This window comes from Radiomyces spectabilis, assembly GCF_025331425.1.
Source record: "Radiomyces spectabilis strain NRRL 2753 chromosome Unknown BYT42scaffold_13, whole genome shotgun sequence".
Taxonomy (NCBI): domain Eukaryota; kingdom Fungi; phylum Mucoromycota; class Mucoromycetes; order Mucorales; family Radiomycetaceae; genus Radiomyces; species Radiomyces spectabilis.
Genome location: NW_026251938.1, coordinates 95133 through 114871, shown reverse-complemented (window position 1 = coordinate 114871; position 19739 = coordinate 95133). Strand labels below are relative to the sequence as shown.

At 43.7% G+C, this 19739-nt stretch overlaps 5 protein-coding genes across 5 annotated transcripts; 2 read left to right on the top strand and 3 right to left on the bottom strand.

Moving 5' to 3' along the window:
- The first annotated feature begins 83 nt into the window (after positions 1 to 83).
- Positions 84 to 634, top strand: BYT42DRAFT_583734 (uncharacterized protein). The gene has a single exon (XM_051569802.1). The coding sequence runs from the start codon at positions 325 to 327 to the stop codon at positions 604 to 606; it is 282 nt and encodes a 93-aa protein (XP_051419502.1). The 5' UTR covers positions 84 to 324; the 3' UTR covers positions 607 to 634.
- A 673-nt stretch (positions 635 to 1307) lies between these two features.
- BYT42DRAFT_548984 (uncharacterized protein) lies at positions 1308 to 1820 on the bottom strand (the record flags this gene model as incomplete). The annotated part of the gene is made up of 2 exons (XM_051566047.1): positions 1308 to 1511; positions 1569 to 1820. 2 exons carry the CDS (start codon positions 1818 to 1820, stop codon positions 1308 to 1310), a joined length of 456 nt encoding a protein of 151 aa, XP_051419501.1.
- Positions 1821 to 2016: 196 nt separating this feature from the next.
- Positions 2017 to 3052, bottom strand: BYT42DRAFT_102432 (uncharacterized protein). The gene is made up of 4 exons (XM_051562063.1): positions 2860 to 3052; positions 2546 to 2804; positions 2199 to 2467; positions 2017 to 2129 (listed from the first exon to the last, which is right to left on the bottom strand). Exons 2-3 carry the CDS (start codon positions 2792 to 2794, stop codon positions 2282 to 2284), a joined length of 435 nt encoding a protein of 144 aa, XP_051419500.1. The 5' UTR covers positions 2795 to 2804; positions 2860 to 3052; the 3' UTR covers positions 2017 to 2129; positions 2199 to 2281.
- Positions 3053 to 6431: 3379 nt separating this feature from the next.
- On the top strand, positions 6432 to 8711 carry BYT42DRAFT_583725 (uncharacterized protein). Its single transcript, XM_051569801.1, has 10 exons — positions 6432 to 6492; positions 6544 to 6703; positions 6775 to 6801; positions 6870 to 6923; positions 6984 to 7102; positions 7165 to 7327; positions 7397 to 7497; positions 7567 to 7707; positions 7771 to 8185; positions 8242 to 8711. The coding sequence occupies exons 2-10, from the start codon at positions 6590 to 6592 to the stop codon at positions 8488 to 8490; spliced, it is 1383 nt and encodes a 460-aa protein (XP_051419499.1). The 5' UTR covers positions 6432 to 6492; positions 6544 to 6589; the 3' UTR covers positions 8491 to 8711.
- Positions 8712 to 16263: 7552 nt separating this feature from the next.
- On the bottom strand, positions 16264 to 18570 carry BYT42DRAFT_102063 (uncharacterized protein). The gene is made up of 8 exons (XM_051562062.1): positions 18261 to 18570; positions 18170 to 18196; positions 18059 to 18112; positions 17880 to 17998; positions 17655 to 17817; positions 17485 to 17585; positions 16797 to 17415; positions 16264 to 16739 (listed from the first exon to the last, which is right to left on the bottom strand). The coding sequence occupies exons 1-8, from the start codon at positions 18426 to 18428 to the stop codon at positions 16530 to 16532; spliced, it is 1461 nt and encodes a 486-aa protein (XP_051419498.1). The 5' UTR covers positions 18429 to 18570; the 3' UTR covers positions 16264 to 16529.
- Positions 18571 to 19739: the final 1169 nt, after the last annotated feature.

The window sequence follows — 19739 nt, the reverse complement described above, 5'->3', positions numbered from 1 at the left end:
ACATGCAATTTCCCGATTTACAGTTTGCAAAAATAAAAAAGTCCATCAGCGGACTTGATCATCCATCGACGATTCCTTGCCCACTCCGCCACTCAATGAAAGATCGCATGGTCGTATTAAAAATGTTACGACCTCTTTCTCAAGCAGTCAAAACAATTCACTTTCAAAACGTACACGATTCACTTGAGGAGGTGCGACAAAGGTAACGTATCACCGTTTGATTTGTTTTTTGGTTTGCTTGTCGTTCCGTTTTCAGGGCTCCAAATTCGATCCATTTTTTTGTCTGCGATCCTGCATTTTCGTGTTTCCTCCGTTTCCCGGCCCATGTACTGTCATTTAACATATGAAATGTTTTGGAATGTCATCAAGCTTCCTTCTTCAAAGTGGCGGGCAAATGTAAATGCTGAGATCATGTGTGTGATAAATATGGACGTACTTTTGGTGATACTGGCTCTTCAGGTTCAGCCTGCATCTCTTTCCAACAATGTCGATCTCAAGAACTTCCCTATTTTAGGTCACTTCCAGTTTTCAACCCTTATAACTCTTAGTGCTACTACAGAATTGGGATATTTTTTTCACGTACGCTATTGGCCCACCATCGAATGATTAAAGAACGTACTATATTTTACTTGCGGCGCGCAGTTCGTCTCAACTCTTTTAAGTGCCTCTACTTGACTTGCGCCTCAGAATAAAAACAATTACTGACGAAAATTTGGATCGTTGCTCAAAAGTTTGCGGCAAATACAGCACCTCAATATAAGATCTCTGATGGAACGGAAAGAAATTATGAACAGTAATATGTGACTTTTACTTAAGTATGCTTTTGAAAATGCCATCCTTTGTCCTCCAAAGGAAAGGCAGATGAAAAAGAGAACGCTGTGCAAAAAGAGGTTGGGCGACGTTCTTGAGTAAAACCAAATAATCTCAAGCATACAGCGTCAATAAACAAAAAAGCCTTTAACCGGCTGTGAATGGGGTTGCGGATAAACGAGAAAATTCCCTTCACCATTATTATCGATCCAGATGTTAACCGAATTGTCCTCGCGTAGAAGATAACCGAATATTGTAGGAAGAATACAATTGCCTATGTCCAAACAGGTATAAAACTGCGCTTTTTCTTATTCGTCTTTACAACTGGCCGCTAAATTTTACTTTCTGGAGTAGATCCCATTTTCAAATAAGAAAAAAAAAGCGGTAAATGAAAGGATATATATTCTTTAAAAATGCTTGTTGCCATAATGGAAGTGTCATCTTTACATCAATATTTACATGAACGTATCTGCATCCTCCTTCTTCTCCTTTGTCTTTTAGTATTCGTTTTCATCGTCATCGTGATCGTCACTGTTACCGTCTTTCTCATCCACCTCGGACGGCAACTTCACTTTGCCCAGCCATTGATCGTTATTCTTGATTTTCTTTTCACTGAGTTCGTTGATAATGCTGACCATTTTGTCCTCCTCATGATAGAATTTTCCTTCTTCAATCAGGTCTTCCAGGTTCTTCAACAGCTCCTAATAAAATAAGTTTTAGCTAGAATGGATGTTTTCCGAATAATGATCGTAACGTACCTTCAAGAGTGAGAGAGCCTTATCAAGGTTTTCCACATGAACTGTCCGTATTTGTTTCTTTGTTGCTGGGAAGTCAAATTCGTAAACTTCTTCGGCAATGTGAACGTCCTTATCTTTGGTGTAGAGAACGAACAACACCGCCTGAAAGCCCATAATCTGCAGGTAGGGTATTCGAATCGCGCGGACGTCATCCTCGTCCAAATGTGGGCAACCCTTGAGTATTTCGTTCAAGTAGGCTTTTGCGCCCAACATCAGTTTCAACCTGTCTCTGTACAGTTTGTTGCAGGTTACTTTGGGTGCATATTGGCAGTTTGTTGCCCTCCATTAACCGGATGTTGAGCACTCTAAGGTCTTTTTTTGGGCTTCCATGCTACCCCTAAGTAAATTGTTAAAAGGAGAACATGATGACATCTATAATATAATTGCATTACCATGTAAGAAGATGTGTTCATCTTGCCCGAAGAAAGTTTCGAAGATAGGGGCCCAGAATAATCCAATTTGGAATACATTTCTGGGCGGTCCTGGTGCAACATGAATGGCTTCTTACCGTGGATGTTGAAGCTAAAGGGAAGGAACATGAATCAGATTGGTTCTTTTTTGCCTGTACGCGAGTGAAGTGGGGACGCTTACATAAATGTGTAGATCTCTTGCACAATCTCAGGTTCAACGGTGTGACGATTGAAGTCGCATAGGCAAATCGCACTTGTACCCCGTTATTCATCAATTGGATTGATGTCGGAAGCCTCGCCGAAAAGTTCCGTATGCCTGAAGCAGTTGGCGATTGTGGTTCCTATCACCTGTCTCCAGGCGATACGGGGAAAGCCCATTGCCACCTTCTGGTCGATTTGATAGAGATTGAGCAAATTTCCCTCACGGTACTTGACTGGAGCCCAGTTGTACTGCATTCTTCTATATATTTTCATTGAATTAGTAACGATGACTTGAATTTCTGATGATTTACATTCAAAATGCAATACCTGTAGTTTGTTTTGAAGCTTCGGATGATGCCAGCGTCCACAGGCTGGAGCTTCGACGTGGTGTTTGGTGGCGAACGCAAAATTTCCACGTTCGTTTACGATCGTGCCCACTTGTGGGACAGAGTGTTGTCCATCAACAAGAGGATCTTCTTGTTCATGTTTATCATGTGAATATCGATAGTTGCCAAGACGCTGTTGAAGATCTTGGCTGTCATCCACGGCTTGGCGTCGTTGTTGTATGGAAAACATACATTGTCAACTACATGTATGTCATATGAGTATTGTACCGGCATTACTGTTCATAAGACCCATACCTGGTTCTCCGGGCTTTGGCAGTGCCAATACACCACAAGGGCAAACGGTCGGAGCCATCGGCATTACACGCGAGAACAATGAGAATTCCAGCCTTGTCAGTCTTCAATCCGGTAACAGCTGCTTGCCTATTGCGCGCTTGGGAACTTGCTTGTAAAAACAGTTTCAACCAAGTGTATGCAAATAGGACCGTAATCTGCGATTCTCATCTGATCGCCATAAAAGACTGTTGTGTGACTTCCGTGTCCAGGTCAGCGGGTCCAGCCTCTCCATGCATGAGCCGTGATTGTAAGCCATAACACTGCTCGGTTGGTGATCGACCTCTCGCGGAATTGCTCGTAGCATTGTCACCGTCAACTCTAAGACCCATACTGTAAGCGATGTGACGCGCGTGTATTTCAATGGTCTCGCAGTACATAGGCTGGTGACTTGCTTCTATGCATGTGATAAAACCAGCAAGCAAATCTTCTACCTCTCGCATGGAAGCTTTCTTGCTGTGCTTCTGATCGAGTTCAGGCAAAATTGCAGCCTTCATAGTCGGTATCTTTTGTGTAGGACAATTCGGTCACATCTGGATTGATAGTTCTTTTGGTAGACTTCTTAGAAAATGGTAGGGGGGAGGAATTTGATAGGTCAAGGACACCGTCTGCACAAGTACTACATTGCAAAGTAGTTCCATCAGACCGCAGCATTGTAAAAGCTTTTTGCTTCAAAAGACTTACAAATGTAGATACTTCTCTTGCGATCGTGGTAATGGTCGTTGCATATTTTGAAGGGTGGAAACTTGGGATGCCTTCCTATACCTTTATACTTCAGGTTGGTTCCTCCAGTGATATCCTAATTCAACACGTTTTGAGTCAGAGTTTTTATCTCCCCATATCCGAACTAATAAACGTATTACATTGTTTGTTGTATTCGGCATCAACGCTCGTATCTGCTGTTTTGAACTTGCTGCTTTCTGTAACTGCCAGATAGAGTAGGTCAACGTTAATCAGTCCAAAGTTTATAATCAAAATTGAAAGCATATAGGAACAGTGCAAACTTACCGACACATTGCCCGCGTCGTTCGTTCGGATGTAACATGTAGAGCCGACCCAAACCCGCAAAGGTAAGACGGTCCAACTAGAGACTTCACTGAAGAGCCCCATCAACCCTTCAGTTATCGACCCACATGTTACAGCACAGTACACGCCACGAAGCACACACTGCAGCTTCTGTGGATATCGTCAGCTTGTCAGCGTCACAGAGACTAGTTTCTCAGCCTAAGATCCTGCTTTGAATGATGGTTCAAAGAGTCTCAATAGGTATATCCACTACCACAGAGCGCGCAGATTCAGTCTTGCAGCTAGGCCATAAAAGATGTGGCAGCATCAGTGAAATAAAACATGAATTAGAACAGAGATCGAATTCAACTACAAATGTAAACATACCCATACATCGCCAGCGTTGTCGTTCGGATGTAACATGTAGAGCCGACCCAAACCCGCAAAGGTAAGACGGTCCAACTAGAGACTTCACTGAAGAGCCCTATCAACACTTCAGTTATCGACCCACATGTTACAGCACAGTACACGCCACGGAGCACACACTGCAGCTTCTGTGGATATCGTCAGCTTGTCAGCGTCACAGAGACTAGTTTCTCAGCCTAAGATCCTACTTTGAATGATGGTTCAAAGAGTCTCAATAGGTATATCCACCACCGCAGTGCGCGCAGATTCGGTCTTGCAGCTAGGCCATAAAAGATGTGGCAGCATCAGTGAAATAAAACATGAATTAGAACAGAGATCGAATTCAACTACAAATGTAAACATACCCATACATCGCCAGAGTTGTCGTTCGGATGTAACATGTAGAGCCGACCCAAACCCGCAAAGGTAAGACGGTCCAACTAGAGACTTCACTGAAGAGCCCTATCAACCCTTCAGTTATCGACCCACATGTTACAGCACAGTACACGCCACGGAGCACACACTGCAGCTTCTGTGGATATCGTCAGCTTGTCAGCGTCACAGAGACTAGTTTCTCAGCCTAAGATCCTGCTTTGAATGATGGTTCAAAGAGTCTCAATAGGCATATCCACTACCACAGAGCGCGCAGATCCAGTCTTGCAGCTAGGCCACAAAAGATGTGGCAGCATCAGTGAAATAAAACATGAATTAGAACAAAGATCGAATTCAACTACAAATGTAAACATACCCATACATCGCCAGCGTTGTCGTTCGGATGTAACATGTAGAGCCGACCCAAACCCGCAAAGGTAAGACGGTCCAACTAGAGACTTCACTGAAGAGCCCTATCAACCCTTCAGTTATCGACCCACATGTTACAGCACAGTACACGCCACGGAGCACACACTGCAGCTTCTGTGGATATCGTCAGCTTGTCAGCGTCACAGAGACTAGTTTCTCAGCCTAAGATCCTGCTTTGAATGATGGTTCAAAGAGTCTCAATAGGTATATCCACTACCACAGAGCGCGCAGATTCAGTCTTGCAGCTAGGCCATAAAAGATGTGGCAGCATCAGTGAAATAAAACATGAATTAGAAAAGAGATCGAATTCAACTACAAATGTAAACATACCCATACATCGCCAGAGTTGTCGTTCGGATGTAATATGTAGAGCCGACCCAAACCCGCAAAGGTAAGACGGTCCAACTAGAGACTTCACTGAAGAGCCATATCAACCCTTCAGTTATCGACCCACATGTTACAGCACAGTACACGCCACGAAGCACACACTGCAGCTTCTGTGGATATCGTCAGCTTGTCAGCGTCACAGAGACTAGTTTCTCAGCCTAAGGTCCTGCTTTGAATGATGGTTCAAAGAGTCTCAATAGGTATATCCACCACCGCAGTGCGCGCAGATTCAGTCTTGCAGCTAGGCCATAAAAGATGTGGCAGCATCAGTGAAATAAAACATGAATTAGAACAGAGATCGAATTCAACTACAAATGTACACATACCCATACAGCGCCAGCGTTGTCGTTCGGATGTAACATGTAGAGCCGACCCAAACCCGCAAAGGTAAGACGGTCCAACTAGAGACTTCACTGAAGAGCCCTATCAACCCTTCAGTTATCGACCCACATGTTACAGCACAGTACACGCCACGGAGCACACACTGCAGCTTCTGTGGATATCGTCAGCTTGTCAGCGTCACAGAGACTAGTTTCTCAGCCTAAGATCCTGCTTTGAATGATGGTTCAAAGAGTCTCAATAGGCATATCTACCACCGCAGTGCGTGCAAAACCGGAGGAGATTGGTTTTAACGGTTTGCCGTCAAAGTAGCATACTGTATACGGAGGCCCCACAAATTGCCTAGAACATTCTTTTGTTGTCAGTATTTAGCGCGTCCAAAAGCTTGCAAATATTGTAGCATTGCATTTACCAGTGGTGCAGAGAAGTGCTTGGGAAGTTCGAAGGCTTTGATGCTTGCAGTGGCGAAGCTTCGCCCACACAGCGTTTGTCAAGTCCCTCGAAATTTTTGTGAGCCAAAAAGTTTACGTCATGCCAAGTGATATGAAGAATCCAGCATTCATATCATGCGCTCTTCTACGTCTGGGCTTGAAAATTAGCATCACACAAAATTCAACAACCCTTTGAACGGTCCTTTTGAGCGGACCCACTCAACTACAAGTAAGTGGAACGATAACCGACTCCAAATTAACGATTCTTATTGGAGCTTAGAACCTCCCACTTCTGCGGTCGGTATATCACAACAAAACAACAAACAATGAAACCGGACGCTTTAGTTGATGAAGCCCTCACCAAGTTGAAGGAGGCTTCTGCGAAACGCCAATTGTTAATGGCTCATGTTGAACTTGACACTGTCAATCGGATGCTGAAGGTACGAAAGCGTTACATTCTATTCTGTTATTACATAGTGCGTAGAACTGATTGCGTTCTGATTTGATACAGAAGCTGCGCGAGGCAAATGTCGACCACGTAAGCGAAGAAGGACAAAATAGACGGGACCCTAGATTTGGTTGACCTTACTCAATAATGTATTTCAGTTACGGCACTCGAAAAGAATAAAGACGGAAGCTATCGACACCAAAGCAAAGAACGTAATAAGTCAGTTCAGAATACGGGGGAACAAAAATTCTAACTCAAACGTATTGAATCAGGATATCGTTGCCATGGACAACCTCATGTATGAAGGAATGGAAGGTAGCCTTGGTTTCAACCTTCAAAAGTATGCAACAAGCGTTGCCGCGATTACTTGGAAACAAAAGTACTTTCATTTGTAAGTCGTTTGAAGCAAAAAGCTTTTAGAGTGCTGGCGGCTGATCAAATTTTGCAATGTAGTACTTGTGCAAACGGTATCCTTGACATATCCGATTCTTCGCGCCTGTCATTTCTCAGAAGTTTACCGAAAGAGGTATCGATACAGATGTTGACCGAATTGACCTGCGCAAAAGATACCGAATATGTGGACTACAATTTGCCTATCCAGCAAATATTTAAGCAGGTACATGAATTGGGGGTTTTCTTATTCGCTTTCACAACTAACCCGCTTTTTTCATTAATTATGGGAAAGATAAATAGCAACAATAGTTTTAAAAAGATTTCAAAAGCGATATGCGATTTCGACTGTCACAATGATGAACAGGAGAGTGTACAAGAAGTGTACAAGTTCATGTATGTATCTCCACTTCATTTGCGTGCACGCGAAAGGGAGCTAATGTCATACGTGCTCTTTTCCTTCAGCTTCAAGATGCTTGATAAAAAGTCCTTTATGTTCCATGGCGATCGCATAAAAATGTATTCCGAGCGAGACTACATTGTGAAGTTCTGGGCCCCTGTTTTCGAGACTTTCTTTGGTCAGGACGAGCATATTTTTTTACATTGGCAAGTACAATTATACTACACATGTATATCATCGTGTTCTCCGCATAACATTTCACTTCCTAGGCGTGATACACAAGCCCAACCTTACAAAACAAATGGTCTTAACATGAAGCTCGATAACAGGTTGATCAGTATAAGGCGTGGGCGTTACGTTATGGAGGACAGCGACTGCGAGTACGCCTCGAAGGCAATCGGCAGAAAACTGTACAGTGACAAGTTAAAACTCGTGCTGGGAGCGAAAGCTTACTTGAATGAAATCATCGCGAATTGCCCGCACTTGGACGAAGATGACATCCGCGACATTCGAATTCCATACCTGCAAATCCTGGGCTTTCAGGCGGTGTTGTCTGTACTGTCGATCAAAGACAAGGGAGTTTACATTGCGGAAGAAGTTTTCAAATTTGACTTCCCAACAACCAAGAAGCAGATACGGAAAGGTCATTTGGGAGACCTTGTTAAGGCTCTGTCGTTGCTGAAAGTATGATGCAACCGCTAATTGGACAATATACATGTATCTAAAATGTTTCTCATTAGCATTTACTGAAGAACCTGAATAGCCGTACCGAAGAAGGAAAAGTTGACCATGGTGGCAACAAAACGGCACGCGTCATTGAAGGAATTAGCACAAAAAAAGTCGGAAATAATCAGTGGTTGAGTAAGGTTCAATTGCCATCTGACTTTGACGATAACGAAGTTGATGATGAAGCGGAAACCGGAGACGACGTTGCCGACGAAGACGAAGTGAAGCAAGAAAAGGAAGAAGGTTTTGAATTTCTCATATAATAATCCCATCACCAAACGTTTGCAAGGAAGATATTGGACGTATTCTTTTTTTACATGTCATATAGGATGATAATACAGTGCGGGCAGATTTACCATTGTATCGATGAAGCGATGGGGGTTTGTGTAATTTTAATTCTAAATTTAACAAGCCGTACACCCGCTGTGCAATGGATGCCGCCTGCCACCGGAGGCCGCCCTCTTACATTGAGCGACTTTCGTCAGACAAAAAGCCTAACGCATACACGGCATAACCTGGGCGAGCACTCTTGACGGAACTTCGGTATATTAATGACAACCTTATGGCATACGTTGCAACATGATTTGTTTCTGAACACGCGCAGGGCAGCGCTGATTGACCCCCTCAGTTCCATCCCGCCCAGGCTATGATAGATCTAGAAAGATGTGTGGGTATGTTGGGTATTTAAAACAATGAGTTAGTAAGCTCTTTGATTGATTCAAATGTTCGTCAAGATATTGTTATTTGAGTTTGCAATAGCCATTAATCGCTAGACATTGACTTGGATTATATGACATTGAAAAATTTTTGAATTAGTATACGTTCATTATACATCATAGCAAAGGAAAAGAAAATTGGACTTGCCTTGAACCAAACGGTGTACCGGAAGAAAAATAGATGAATATGGACCGCCAGGTAAGCTTCTTCTTCGGTGCGGAAAATAAAATTGCTTCCAGGGACAGTTAAGCGATGGATCGGTGGTGTCAGCTTGAGCAGGCAAAAAATATTGACGTGGCCAGAATTGACGGTAATTTCGAGTTGGATTCCAGATATCGAGAGTCCCTCGAATAAAAAGAAAGAAAAACAAATAAAGTACATATTGATAAAAAAAAACAATGGTCGCGTCAGTAAAAACTCCTAAAAAACCATGAGGGAAAAAAAGAGGAAAAGACTGCGAAAAGAATATGTACAAAATACATACTATGAACTACAAAATACAATAATCGGGAAGACATCTCGAATACCATATGATGAGAAGCAATCCAAAAGAGAGGAACATGAAGAGGACACGTAAGCGTTTTTCTGATTAAAAAGAGAGCCACACCACCAACGATGGCCTTTGGCGTCATCCGGTTTCGCCAGATGGATGGATGGATGGTGAGAGAAAGTCATTTTGTAGTATCCAGAACTTATTAGGCGAAAAGAAAACGGAGATAACCGGAAGCTGGAAGAAGGATGGAAGCAAAGGAGAGGTGAGTCTGTTTTGCCGGAGCAAAATCAATGGTAGACCACTCGACGCTTACCTTTTTGAGGATGGTGGTCAATTTAACCAAGTTAGGTACACGGGATAAGAATGGTCTGGATGATGGATGCGGATGGGATCTTGATACAATGATAGTGAGGGTTTATCAAGCAAACAGAAAGAGAGAGAGAAAAGCAAAAGAAAAAAGATAAGAAGACAAAAATATATGATTCTCCATGGATGAAACAATCGTCACCCCGCTGATGCATGAATTCATAGATCGAAGCACGTCTGCTTATGTATTATTCGATTCATTGAAAATTGAAAGAGAATGAAAGGACATATATAGTATAACTGACAAAAAAAACAACAAATTGAATGATGCTACAGAAGAACGCCAGTCGTATCATCAACCACTTTTCTTCAAAAAGAACTCTACTCACATTTTTATTCGAAAAACGACGATACTCTGTTTGACCACAGCTGGTGCAAACGGCATCTTGCTGCTGATTGTTTCGCCTATTATCGTGAAAGTGGGCAGCGAGGCGTGGTTGAAAGATAAAAAAAAAAGAGGTTTAACAGGCCCTGATAACTTAGTGTAGATCATGTGATTTACAAATCGCTAATTTCCCAAAGATTTTAATTATGTAGACTAGTAGCGTCTGTTGATCTTAAAGATCACAAAGTTATGCTCTTTCGGTCTATAGTTTGTTGTTAATCTGAGGCTAGTGGGAATAGTAGCTGATTAAAGATGCGTTTGGAATGGGATATTCCATTTGCAAAATTCAAAACTCCGCACTCGAATTTGTGTATCCAAAGGTCCCGCTTGATGATGTTCTCTTAACTCTAATCTTTGTCAATAAGCTTCCATTCGGGTTGATTTATCGGGAAGATTTAGTTGATGTGCTCATAAATCTTGCGCATTCAATGATGCCCAGTCTCTTTTCCTTTTTCCCGGGGGGCTTGCCCTCCCTGACCCACCGCCACATAACGATCATTTTCTTCATCCACGACAGAGGAACAACAATATGTATGCAAAGTCAGGAACGGAAATAGTTAGACATCATATAATATTAAATGGAAGAGACAAAAATAGATAACAGAAAAATCATTACCTGGGAAAAACATAGCATAGGGATAAAATCAAAGGAACATAAGGACAAAAAGCATACAGTAAACCATAAAAGAATGATAGAAACACAACATAGGGGTAAAGGATAATTTTAAAAAAACAATAGACATAAGGATAGAAGTAAAGGAACATGAGGCAAAAAAAAGCATACAATCAAACGTACTGAAATAATGAAAAACACAAAATAAAAGGCATAAAGAAACATAAAATACATAAATGAGGATACAAAATAGGACCATAGCGCAGTGCGTGATTCAAGGACTTAACGATCCAGCTGTTGGCTGTCAAACACTTCGCGGTAGACAATGTTCTTGGTGCATACTTCTGTAGATCGATCGCTTGCATCCCGAACGATCAAGATTTTTATCGCTGATGGTCTACGTACGCGTGACATAGCAACATATAGCTGCCCATGGGCAAACACCGGAACCGGTAGGAATAGTCCGATAGTATCGAACGTTTGTCCTTGTGCCTTGTTTATTGTCATTGCAAACGCGACGCGGATGGGAAATTGGCGTCGCTTGAAATGAATTCCATTTTCGTCCGATTCGTTGGTCAAAATGACTCGAGGGATGAACACGCGATTTCCAACATTCACGCCAGTTGCGATTTCTGCTTCGATGACATGGGATTGGAATGAACGGCAAATCAATCGGGTTCCGTTGCAGAGTCCTTTTGTGACATCGATATTGCGTAGCAACATGATAGGACAACCGACTTTGAGGATCAATCGATGGGGTGGTAGGCTCGCCGGACTCATGGAGTTCAGAATTTCCACTTGGTGGAATAATTGCTCTTCTTCAGATTCCATGCTGTCGGCACCTCGATAGATACGCACTTCACCTGGAAACCTCTTGATAACTTTTCCGTTCAGAAAAGCTGCGTCTGAATTTTTTGGTGTCAAGATAGCTCGTTCAATAAAGAATTCGGCTGCCGGAACGTTTCGAATGCTGGTGCCGTATACTGCACTAATGAGGTCGCTCGAATCGGAGGATGGCAATAACATTTCTGTTGGGATTTGGATGCCCCTGTTTCCATGGTTCGGTTCCAGTCCGTTGCCAATGCGCAGAAGGTATGTGGCAAAGTTCTCTAGAATCTCTGCATCCTCGTTATTGACCAAGCGTGCCTGTTGAAAGCGCATGTTGATGTTTAAGCGTAGGATTTCGACCGAAGACCAAAAAGAAGCTTTGTTCAAGCACTGCTCGACAGTTTGTGGACGCGTTGCCCTCGGAATGACCGGAAGAACCTGACGAAAATCGCCACCAAAAACGACAGTCTTTCCTCCGAATGGAATATGCTGCAGAGCGGGATCTCTGGTTGCCATCAAGTCTTGCAATGTACGGCTAACGGCTTCGAAAACGTGTCGGCTCATCATTGTAGCTTCATCCCAGACAATCAACTCTGCGTGATACATCAGCTCTGCTTTTTCGGATCGTCGCGGGATATGGCACATTGAATGCTGGTCTACTTTTAACGGAATGCCGAACTGTGAGTGAGCCGTTCGTCCGCCGCGCAACAATAATGCAGCAGTGCCACTTGAAGCCACAGCAAGAGCTATTCTGCCTTGTTGACGTACTGCAGTAAGGATACTATCAAAGAGGAAGGTCTTCAAAGAGGAAGGTCTTGCCTGTGCCACCAGGACCGTCGACGAAGAACAATCGGGCTGATGCATTGCTTCCATGCGCGACACTGTGGATGATTGCATCGTATACGGCACGTTGGTTTTCGTTCAAGCGTTCATGACTTTCAGGTGCGTTGGCGGCATCTGCGATAAGATCGTATTGTTCTCTTATGAGTCGAAGCTGAGAGCGGCGTCCCATTCTGTCAATTTCTTGGCGAGCAGGGAGAACAAAACCATCATAGTTGAGCAAAGAAGTTGACTGACCGTTGAGATGATCTTCAATGTCAAGTAACCCGCGATCGTACACGGTTTGTGGTGCCTCCACTTGACCGACGTCGCCCGGATTGAGTTCTCCAAAAATGGATATAGTCTTCTGGCAAATGCTGGCGAATCTGCATCCAAAGCTCAAACGGATCAGGAGCCTGACATTCATTAACAATGATGGCGAACAGAAATCGAAGAGCACACGGCATTTGATAACTCGCGGCTTCCTGAAGACAGTTTTCTCATTCGTCATTCGCTCCGAGAAGTCCCAACGTTCGCGCAGCTGCTTGATACGTGGGCATGACAATGCCATCGACTGTTCGAATGTGTTCGAAGCTCTGTGCTCCGGGGACGCTATATAGCAACATTCGAAGGTAGTACTTCGCTACTTGACGCGGTGAAACAGCGTAGACGCGCCCGATTGTGTTACCAAATCTACGTTGGCGAGGTTTCCATCTATGGGATCTAGGATGGTAGACGTATCGTTCTGGAAAATCGGGATACAGAAGAGTACGTGCGTGAGGATCAAGTCGGTTTCGCGCAAACCACGCAGTCAATGTGGTTTCGTGCTGACGATCTGCAACGATCTGCGGGTTTTCATCCTCTCGGAACTGCACAATCTGCTCGTTTTCAAGGTGGATAGCGAGGCGTTGTGTGCTCGGATACTCACGATGCATTGTGAACGACAGCAACCGGTGAACGGCCTCGGCAGCGGATACATACCGGGCATCAATGAAGCGAGTGATCTCATCGACTTGCTCTCGGACGTTTCTGTCATTGTCGGCACGATACATTGCTGCTGCAGCTCGATCATGGCCTTTGTATACATATTTGTGTAAGTATTTGACACTTTCCAAGGAAGTACAAATTTCGACATTGATGTGAGCGTTGTATTTCGCACATAGAAATCTATTATGCGGCACGACCCATCTGTTGTCCAGCTGAACATTGTTTTTGAGAACGACATCTCCATTATTGCGGCGATGGTAAAGAGGGTAGCCCCTGGGATCTTCGATGGTAGCGTCGTTAAAGGAGCGCGGGTAGCGCTTTTTACATGAGCCGTTTTCCATGCAGGGAGACCTCGGATGAGTTGTTCCACACGGACCGTGCATCATACATCTGCTGACGGTCTCGTAGAGATCAGGAAGTCTCTCACTGTCCGGAAGTTCGGCACAAACGATACGATCATAGTCATCAAGTGTTCTCGGCTTATCGTCTGGATGTAGCACCAAAAGTAAATGAAGATGCGGTAAGCCTCGCTTCTGAAACTCCACCGTGTGTACATGGGCAACGACTCTTCCCAGAATATGGCTCTTCGTTAGATCTTCCAGCAGAGCTTTACGCTTCATATTGAAACTCGCGCACAAAGATCGGGCCGATCAACAACGGATGTGCTTCCTTTTGTGAATAGATAGACCGTGATCATACACGGATGCAAGAGATCGTATTGCTTTGCATTATCCAGGCCTGTTCCTTTCTTCTTTCTTATTCTTCCTCTGAAAACTAATTCAATGTCATCTTCAAACCTTTATTGTGCTTCTTGCAGTTTGCCAGGACATGCTCGCTCCACCAACCGCAACTGCCCCAACAACCCCCGACGTGCCCAACAAAGTAGAGTTACTACAACCCAAGGACCAAGCGAAGTCCGTTGCGGAGCTTGCCAACAACTGGGTCACCAGCGTTCCAACCATTTCGCTTGCCCGTAATCCAGCAAGATTGGCTATGAGGGTGGCTGGAGAAAGTGACACTACGGAACGTATTCGTACTTTACCTGCGCCCGTTGCCCAAGCAGATTTCGACCATCATGCTAATACGCTGTCAAGTGAACAATCAGGAACGCTCAACAGTGGCCGAAATAACGAGTGGGAACTTCCAGAGAGACATATCTTGGGACGCATGGATGCCGTGTGCAATTTCTGCCAGGCACACATGTGGCTCAAAGAGCGTATGTCTGGATCCATCGCTAATCCACAGTTCCAGGTCTGCTGTGCTCAAGGTTCCGTTGTGCTTCCGCCTTTGGAGCCTACACCTCCTACAATTGCGCGTCTTCTTCGTAGCAACACCGACAATGGAGGAGATTTCCGTGAGCAGATCCGCGGCTACAACACAAATCTCAGTTTCACTTCCCTAGGTGCTCAAATTGACGAGTCAGTGGCCAACAATCGCAGTGGAGCTTACTGTTATCGCATCCAAGGAGGCATCTATCATCGGATCGGTGGCCTGCTTCCACCAACGGATAACAAGACTCCTGCATTTGCTCAGCTGTACATATACGACTCCGACACCCAACTGGCACACCGAAACGCTGTGGCTCCATATTTGCGAAATGCAACCTTGCTCATTCTCCAAGATCTGCTCATGGAAATAAACCCGTTTGTTCCGCTGTTGCTATCGATGGCGCATGTTTTACGTGAGTCGGACGGAGCTGTAGATGTGAGACTGCTCATAAGCGCGGAAAACACGCCTGATGCTCGCTGGTACAATGCACCAACCGCAAGCGAAGTTGGAGTGATCCTGGTAGACAGCACGATCACACCAAACAGTAGCCGCGATATTGTGCTCCTGGAGAGGAGCCAGCTCGTCCTGTATTTCCTTCCACTGAGGATTGCAAGTGAAAGTGATGAATAGATCGGGATGCCCGCATCGACGTACGATGTTCATGGAATCATGGTAAAGCTGGCGCATGTGCCTGGGGCTGCCAATGAAAGTGGACGGCAAGATCACCCGTTGCCCGACGCTCTAAAGGTCATTGTCACCCAGCTCTACTGCATCTACGACACCTCGATACAGATCTGTTCGCAGATTCGTCTGGTTGAGCCGTAGGTATGTCAAACATTTTAATAAGGTTGAGATTCCAGGAAAAAGATATCGCGGGACAACGGGCCGCAAAGCGGGATTAGAATTGAGTGTAGCATGCATCGGGCACAAATCAACAGCATGGCAGGTCGTTCAATCAAGCAAACAAAGGATCGGCAAGGCGATTGAAGAAGAGAAAAGAAGTGGATCATGGATGTTGATCAACGTTACAATTTCCGTCGAGTTTTATGACTTTGTCGACGGCAGCAAGGTTAGAAAATAGTCTTGCAAACCGCCAATGTATACACTGGCTGCTATCTTCTTCATTCAGTTAATAGTATAGAAATATGAGGACAGGGATCTGTTGTTCCTTTAGCTTATGAGACGTTGACTAGCGTGAGACTGAATATATTTGTCTTAAGATGAAGATGTTACAAAAAGATGAGGATTATAAAGAAGTGCCTCGTCAATTTCTTCTATAATGTCTGTATCGTAGTCTGCGCAACTACGGTAATTCATTATGTCTACAACTACCTTACAGCCCTATTTATACGTACAGTATCGGATAAAGTTATTCATCTACACTTAATTAACTCGTAAGCTTCAGATTAAATTCCATTAACTGAATAATATAATGCTGTAGCGATGATAAAATGATAAACAACGAGGGATTTGTTCGGCCTCCTTTAATCAGTTAGAAAACTGCTGCCATTCCTGGTTGATTGAATGTCAATGCAAATCAAGTGTCAGTCAATTATTATCTTTATTAACGTTGATCCAGTTTTTATTATTATTATTTTTCACACGATCGCATTAACGCACGGAATCTTGTGGAATTTAGCAGAAAGTCCAATTGTATTTACGGTGATCAATTTTCGTTATGAACTATTGCATGCTCAATATCCCTCCATATCTTGATTATATTTACATGAACCTCTTAGATAAGCCCTTATTATGACATACAATATTTGCATTTACATGAAGCATAGTCCTGCTCCTCCCCCTCCTCCTTCTCTTTGTTTTTGTCTTAGTCTTCATCTTCATCTTCGTCGTCATCGTCATCCTCGTCGGCGTCATCATCGTTCTCATCTAGCACAGATGGCAGTTTAAGCTTGCTCAACCATTGGCCGTTCGTGGCTTTCTTTACTTTTTGTTCTTCAATGATACGGGCCATTTTGTTGCCACCATGTTCAACTTTTCCTTCTTCGATCCGGCAACTTAGGTTATCCAGTAGATGCTAATGGTGTTATTTTAGATACATTGTATATTCTTCAGATTATTGACCGCATCATACCTTTAGGAGTGACAGGGCCTTAACAAGGTCTCTCAAACGACCTTTCCGTATCTGCTTCTTGGTTGTTGGAAAGTCAAACTTGGAAATTTCTTCCGCAATGTAAACTCCCTTGTCTTTAATTGACAGTACAGACAACACCGCCTGAAAGCCCATGACTTGGATATATGGGATTCGGATTTCACGGATGTCATCGTCGTCTAGGTGCGGGCAATTCTCGATGATTTCATTTAAGTAAGCTTTCGCGCCCAACACAAGTTTCAACCTGTCTTTATACAATTTGCTGCAGGTTGCCTTGGCAGCGTACTCGCAACTGCTGCCTTCCATGACGTAATGGCCATGCTTCATAAGCATGACCCTCATATCCAGCTTCATTTTGAGATCGTTCTTTTTGCAAGCTTGAGCTTGCGTATCGCCCCTAGAAAGCAAAATGTTATGCGGAGAACACGATGATATACATGTGCAGTATAATTGTACTTGCCAATGTAAAAAAATATGCTCGTCCTGACCAAAGAAAGTCTCGAAAACAGGGGCCCAGAACTTCACAATGTAATCTTGTTCAGAATACATTTTTTGGCGGTCTTGGTGGAATATGAAGGCCTTTTTTTCGTGCATCTTGAAGCTAAAAGAAAAGAGCACGTATGACATTAGCTCCCTTTCGCGTGCACGCAAATGAAGTGGAGATACATACATGAACTTGTACACTTCTTGTACACTCTCCTGTTCATCATTGTGACAGTCGAAGTCGCATATCGCTTTTGAAATCTTTTGAAAACTATTGTTGCTATTTATCTTTCCCATAATTAATGAAAAAAGCAGGTTAGTTGTGAAAGCGAATAAGAAAACCCCCAATTCATGTACCTGCTTAAATATTTGCTGGATAGGCAAATTGTAGTCCACATATTCGGTATCTTTTGCGCAGGTCAATTCGGTCAACATCTGTATCGATACCTCTTTCGGTAAACTTCTGAGAAATGACAGGCGCGAAGAATCGGATATGTCAAGGATACCGTTTGCACAAGTACTACATTGCAAAATTTGATCAGCCGCCAGCACTCTAAAAGCTTTTTGCTTCAAACGACTTACAAATGAAAGTACTTTTGTTTCCAAGTAATCGCGGCAACGCTTGTTGCATACTTTTGAAGGTTGAAACCAAGGCTACCTTCCATTCCTTCATACATGAGGTTGTCCATGGCAACGATATCCTGATTCAATACGTTTGAGTTAGAATTTTTGTTCCCCCGTATTCTGAACTGACTTATTACGTTCTTTGATTTGGCGTCGGTAGCTGTCGTCTTTAACCTTTTCGACCGCCGTACCTAAAAAATAAAAAACAGATAAGACTTAAGCAAACATAATAACTCTTATTTGCCTACATTATTGCCATCAGTTGCGTGCAAGTTCTGTTCGAACGAAGACTCATTAGCTCTACGCGCTTTGCAAAATTGGTGGTTACTGTTTATTTACCTTGAGCATTTGGTTCATAGTGGCGCTTTCGACTTGCGCCAGTAAAAGCTGACGCTTTTCTGAGGACTCCCTCATTTCGGTGAGGGCTTGATCGACTACAGCGTCCGGATTCATTGTTTCGTAAAAGAGGCGCTTCGTACGCCAAAGTCGTTCGGGCACTCCCAACATGCACCGTGCCAGCGGTCATGCAGCTGTGACGGTCTGTCAAATGTTTAATTCGGAGATTCTGTAACTTGCCATCCTTGATATGCAGTGGGCGAACATGTAATGACCGACAAGCCGTTTCTAGATCCTATCATGACTGGTGGTATTTGGGGCCTTCTCTCCCGTTTCCACGCTGGTTGCCGTTATTCAAGCTAATTCACAGACTGTTTCTCAAAATTGTGGCGGCAATGATTTGTTCAGCGAATTTTCGTGTCCATAGTATTGGCCATAGTAACGGCCTGTCTATATTCAGGTCCATGGACTCCGACACTTCTCTTTCTATGGAATCTCAAAAAGAGATGATGAGTACGCCAGTTCAGCGATTAGTGTACGCACACGAGCTAAAATTTACGAATGAAATAATTCCACGTGATATGCGCGACAGCGTTCCATATGTTGTGTACCACTTAAATGTTTGGCGTCGTATTGAGATTATTGAAACAGTTATCCAATTGGTCCGATACAGCAGTGTATATATGGTATCATACTTGGCGGGTTGAAATTGGTTGTGGAATGCACTGATACAGGAAAGTGGGTGATCAGTGAAGGTCAGTCTAGGTTCTACTATAAACGAATCTTCAGGAGAAATCCACGGTGGAATGAAGCGTATGGATAGGAATCGCTCCGCCTGCACCTCGCCAAAACGATCGTGGCGTCGCCTACATCTGGGACCCATCGATAAAAGATCAACAGGTAAGGAAGAAAGGCAACATGAGACAGAGACTGCAACAGCTCGGGGACGAAGGGCAAAATCCAAAAAGTTGGTCGACTGGATCAATAAAAACAAAGGACATTTTTAAGCAAGTGGATGGAGAGAGGGAAGCCCAATTCATGTTGAATCTATTTTCAGGCGTTGAGCAGGACTGTCAGGATCTGGCCATTTTGTTACAGCCTTGCTTTTATTCTCTCCGATGTTCAACTGACGGGCTCGTTGTTTATAGTATCATACTGTAAGAACGCACGTCTGAGAAATCAAGTTGGCTTGTTGTTGTAACATGCGTCTCCATATTTGAGAGTAAGTACGACACAATTAACAGGTCTGAATAACGCCGTTTTTGATCATTTTCCTGTTCATTTCAATGGATCGGTTTGGTTTGATCTTTTGAGGGGATCCAGCTCGTCAACTCTATCTACATGGGACCGGTCACCCTCATTGTCTGCGGCAGCGGCTGTCTTTGTTCAACAAATGTACTCTCTTCATACTCAACCACTGTAGCGCGTCGATGTTTTGAATAGAGTTTCTGAGGAAGATAACACACATGGGGACCCTCGTCG

What these genes read in the sequence shown, in the direction of transcription:
- BYT42DRAFT_583734 (XM_051569802.1), top strand. Translation starts at nt 325, where the DNA reads ATGTACTGTCATTTAACATATGAAATGTTTTGGAATGTCATCAAGCTT.
- BYT42DRAFT_102063 (XM_051562062.1), bottom strand. Translation starts at nt 18,428, where the DNA reads ATGTTGGGAGTGCCCGAACGACTTTGGCGTACGAAGCGCCTCTTTTAC. An exon ending in AAACAAAAGTACTTTCATTT is followed by an intron (nt 17,818 to 17,879) that starts GTAAGTCGTTTG and finishes TTTGCAATGTAG; the next exon opens with TACTTGTGCAAACGGTATCC. An exon ending in CAAGAAGTGTACAAGTTCAT is followed by an intron (nt 17,416 to 17,484) that starts GTATGTATCTCC and finishes CTTTTCTTTTAG; the next exon opens with CTTCAAGATGCACGAAAAAA.
- BYT42DRAFT_102432 (XM_051562063.1), bottom strand. Translation starts at nt 2,794, where the DNA reads ATGTTTTCCATACAACAACGACGCCAAGCCGTGGATGACAGCCAAGAT. An exon ending in AGCTTCAAAACAAACTACAG is followed by an intron (nt 2,468 to 2,545) that starts GTATTGCATTTT and finishes AGAAGAATGCAG; the next exon opens with TACAACTGGGCTCCAGTCAA.
- BYT42DRAFT_583725 (XM_051569801.1), top strand. Translation starts at nt 6,590, where the DNA reads ATGAAACCGGACGCTTTAGTTGATGAAGCCCTCACCAAGTTGAAGGAG. An exon ending in GAGCATATTTTTTTACATTG is followed by an intron (nt 7,708 to 7,770) that starts GCAAGTACAATT and finishes TTCACTTCCTAG; the next exon opens with GCGTGATACACAAGCCCAAC. An exon ending in AGGCTCTGTCGTTGCTGAAA is followed by an intron (nt 8,186 to 8,241) that starts GTATGATGCAAC and finishes GTTTCTCATTAG; the next exon opens with CATTTACTGAAGAACCTGAA.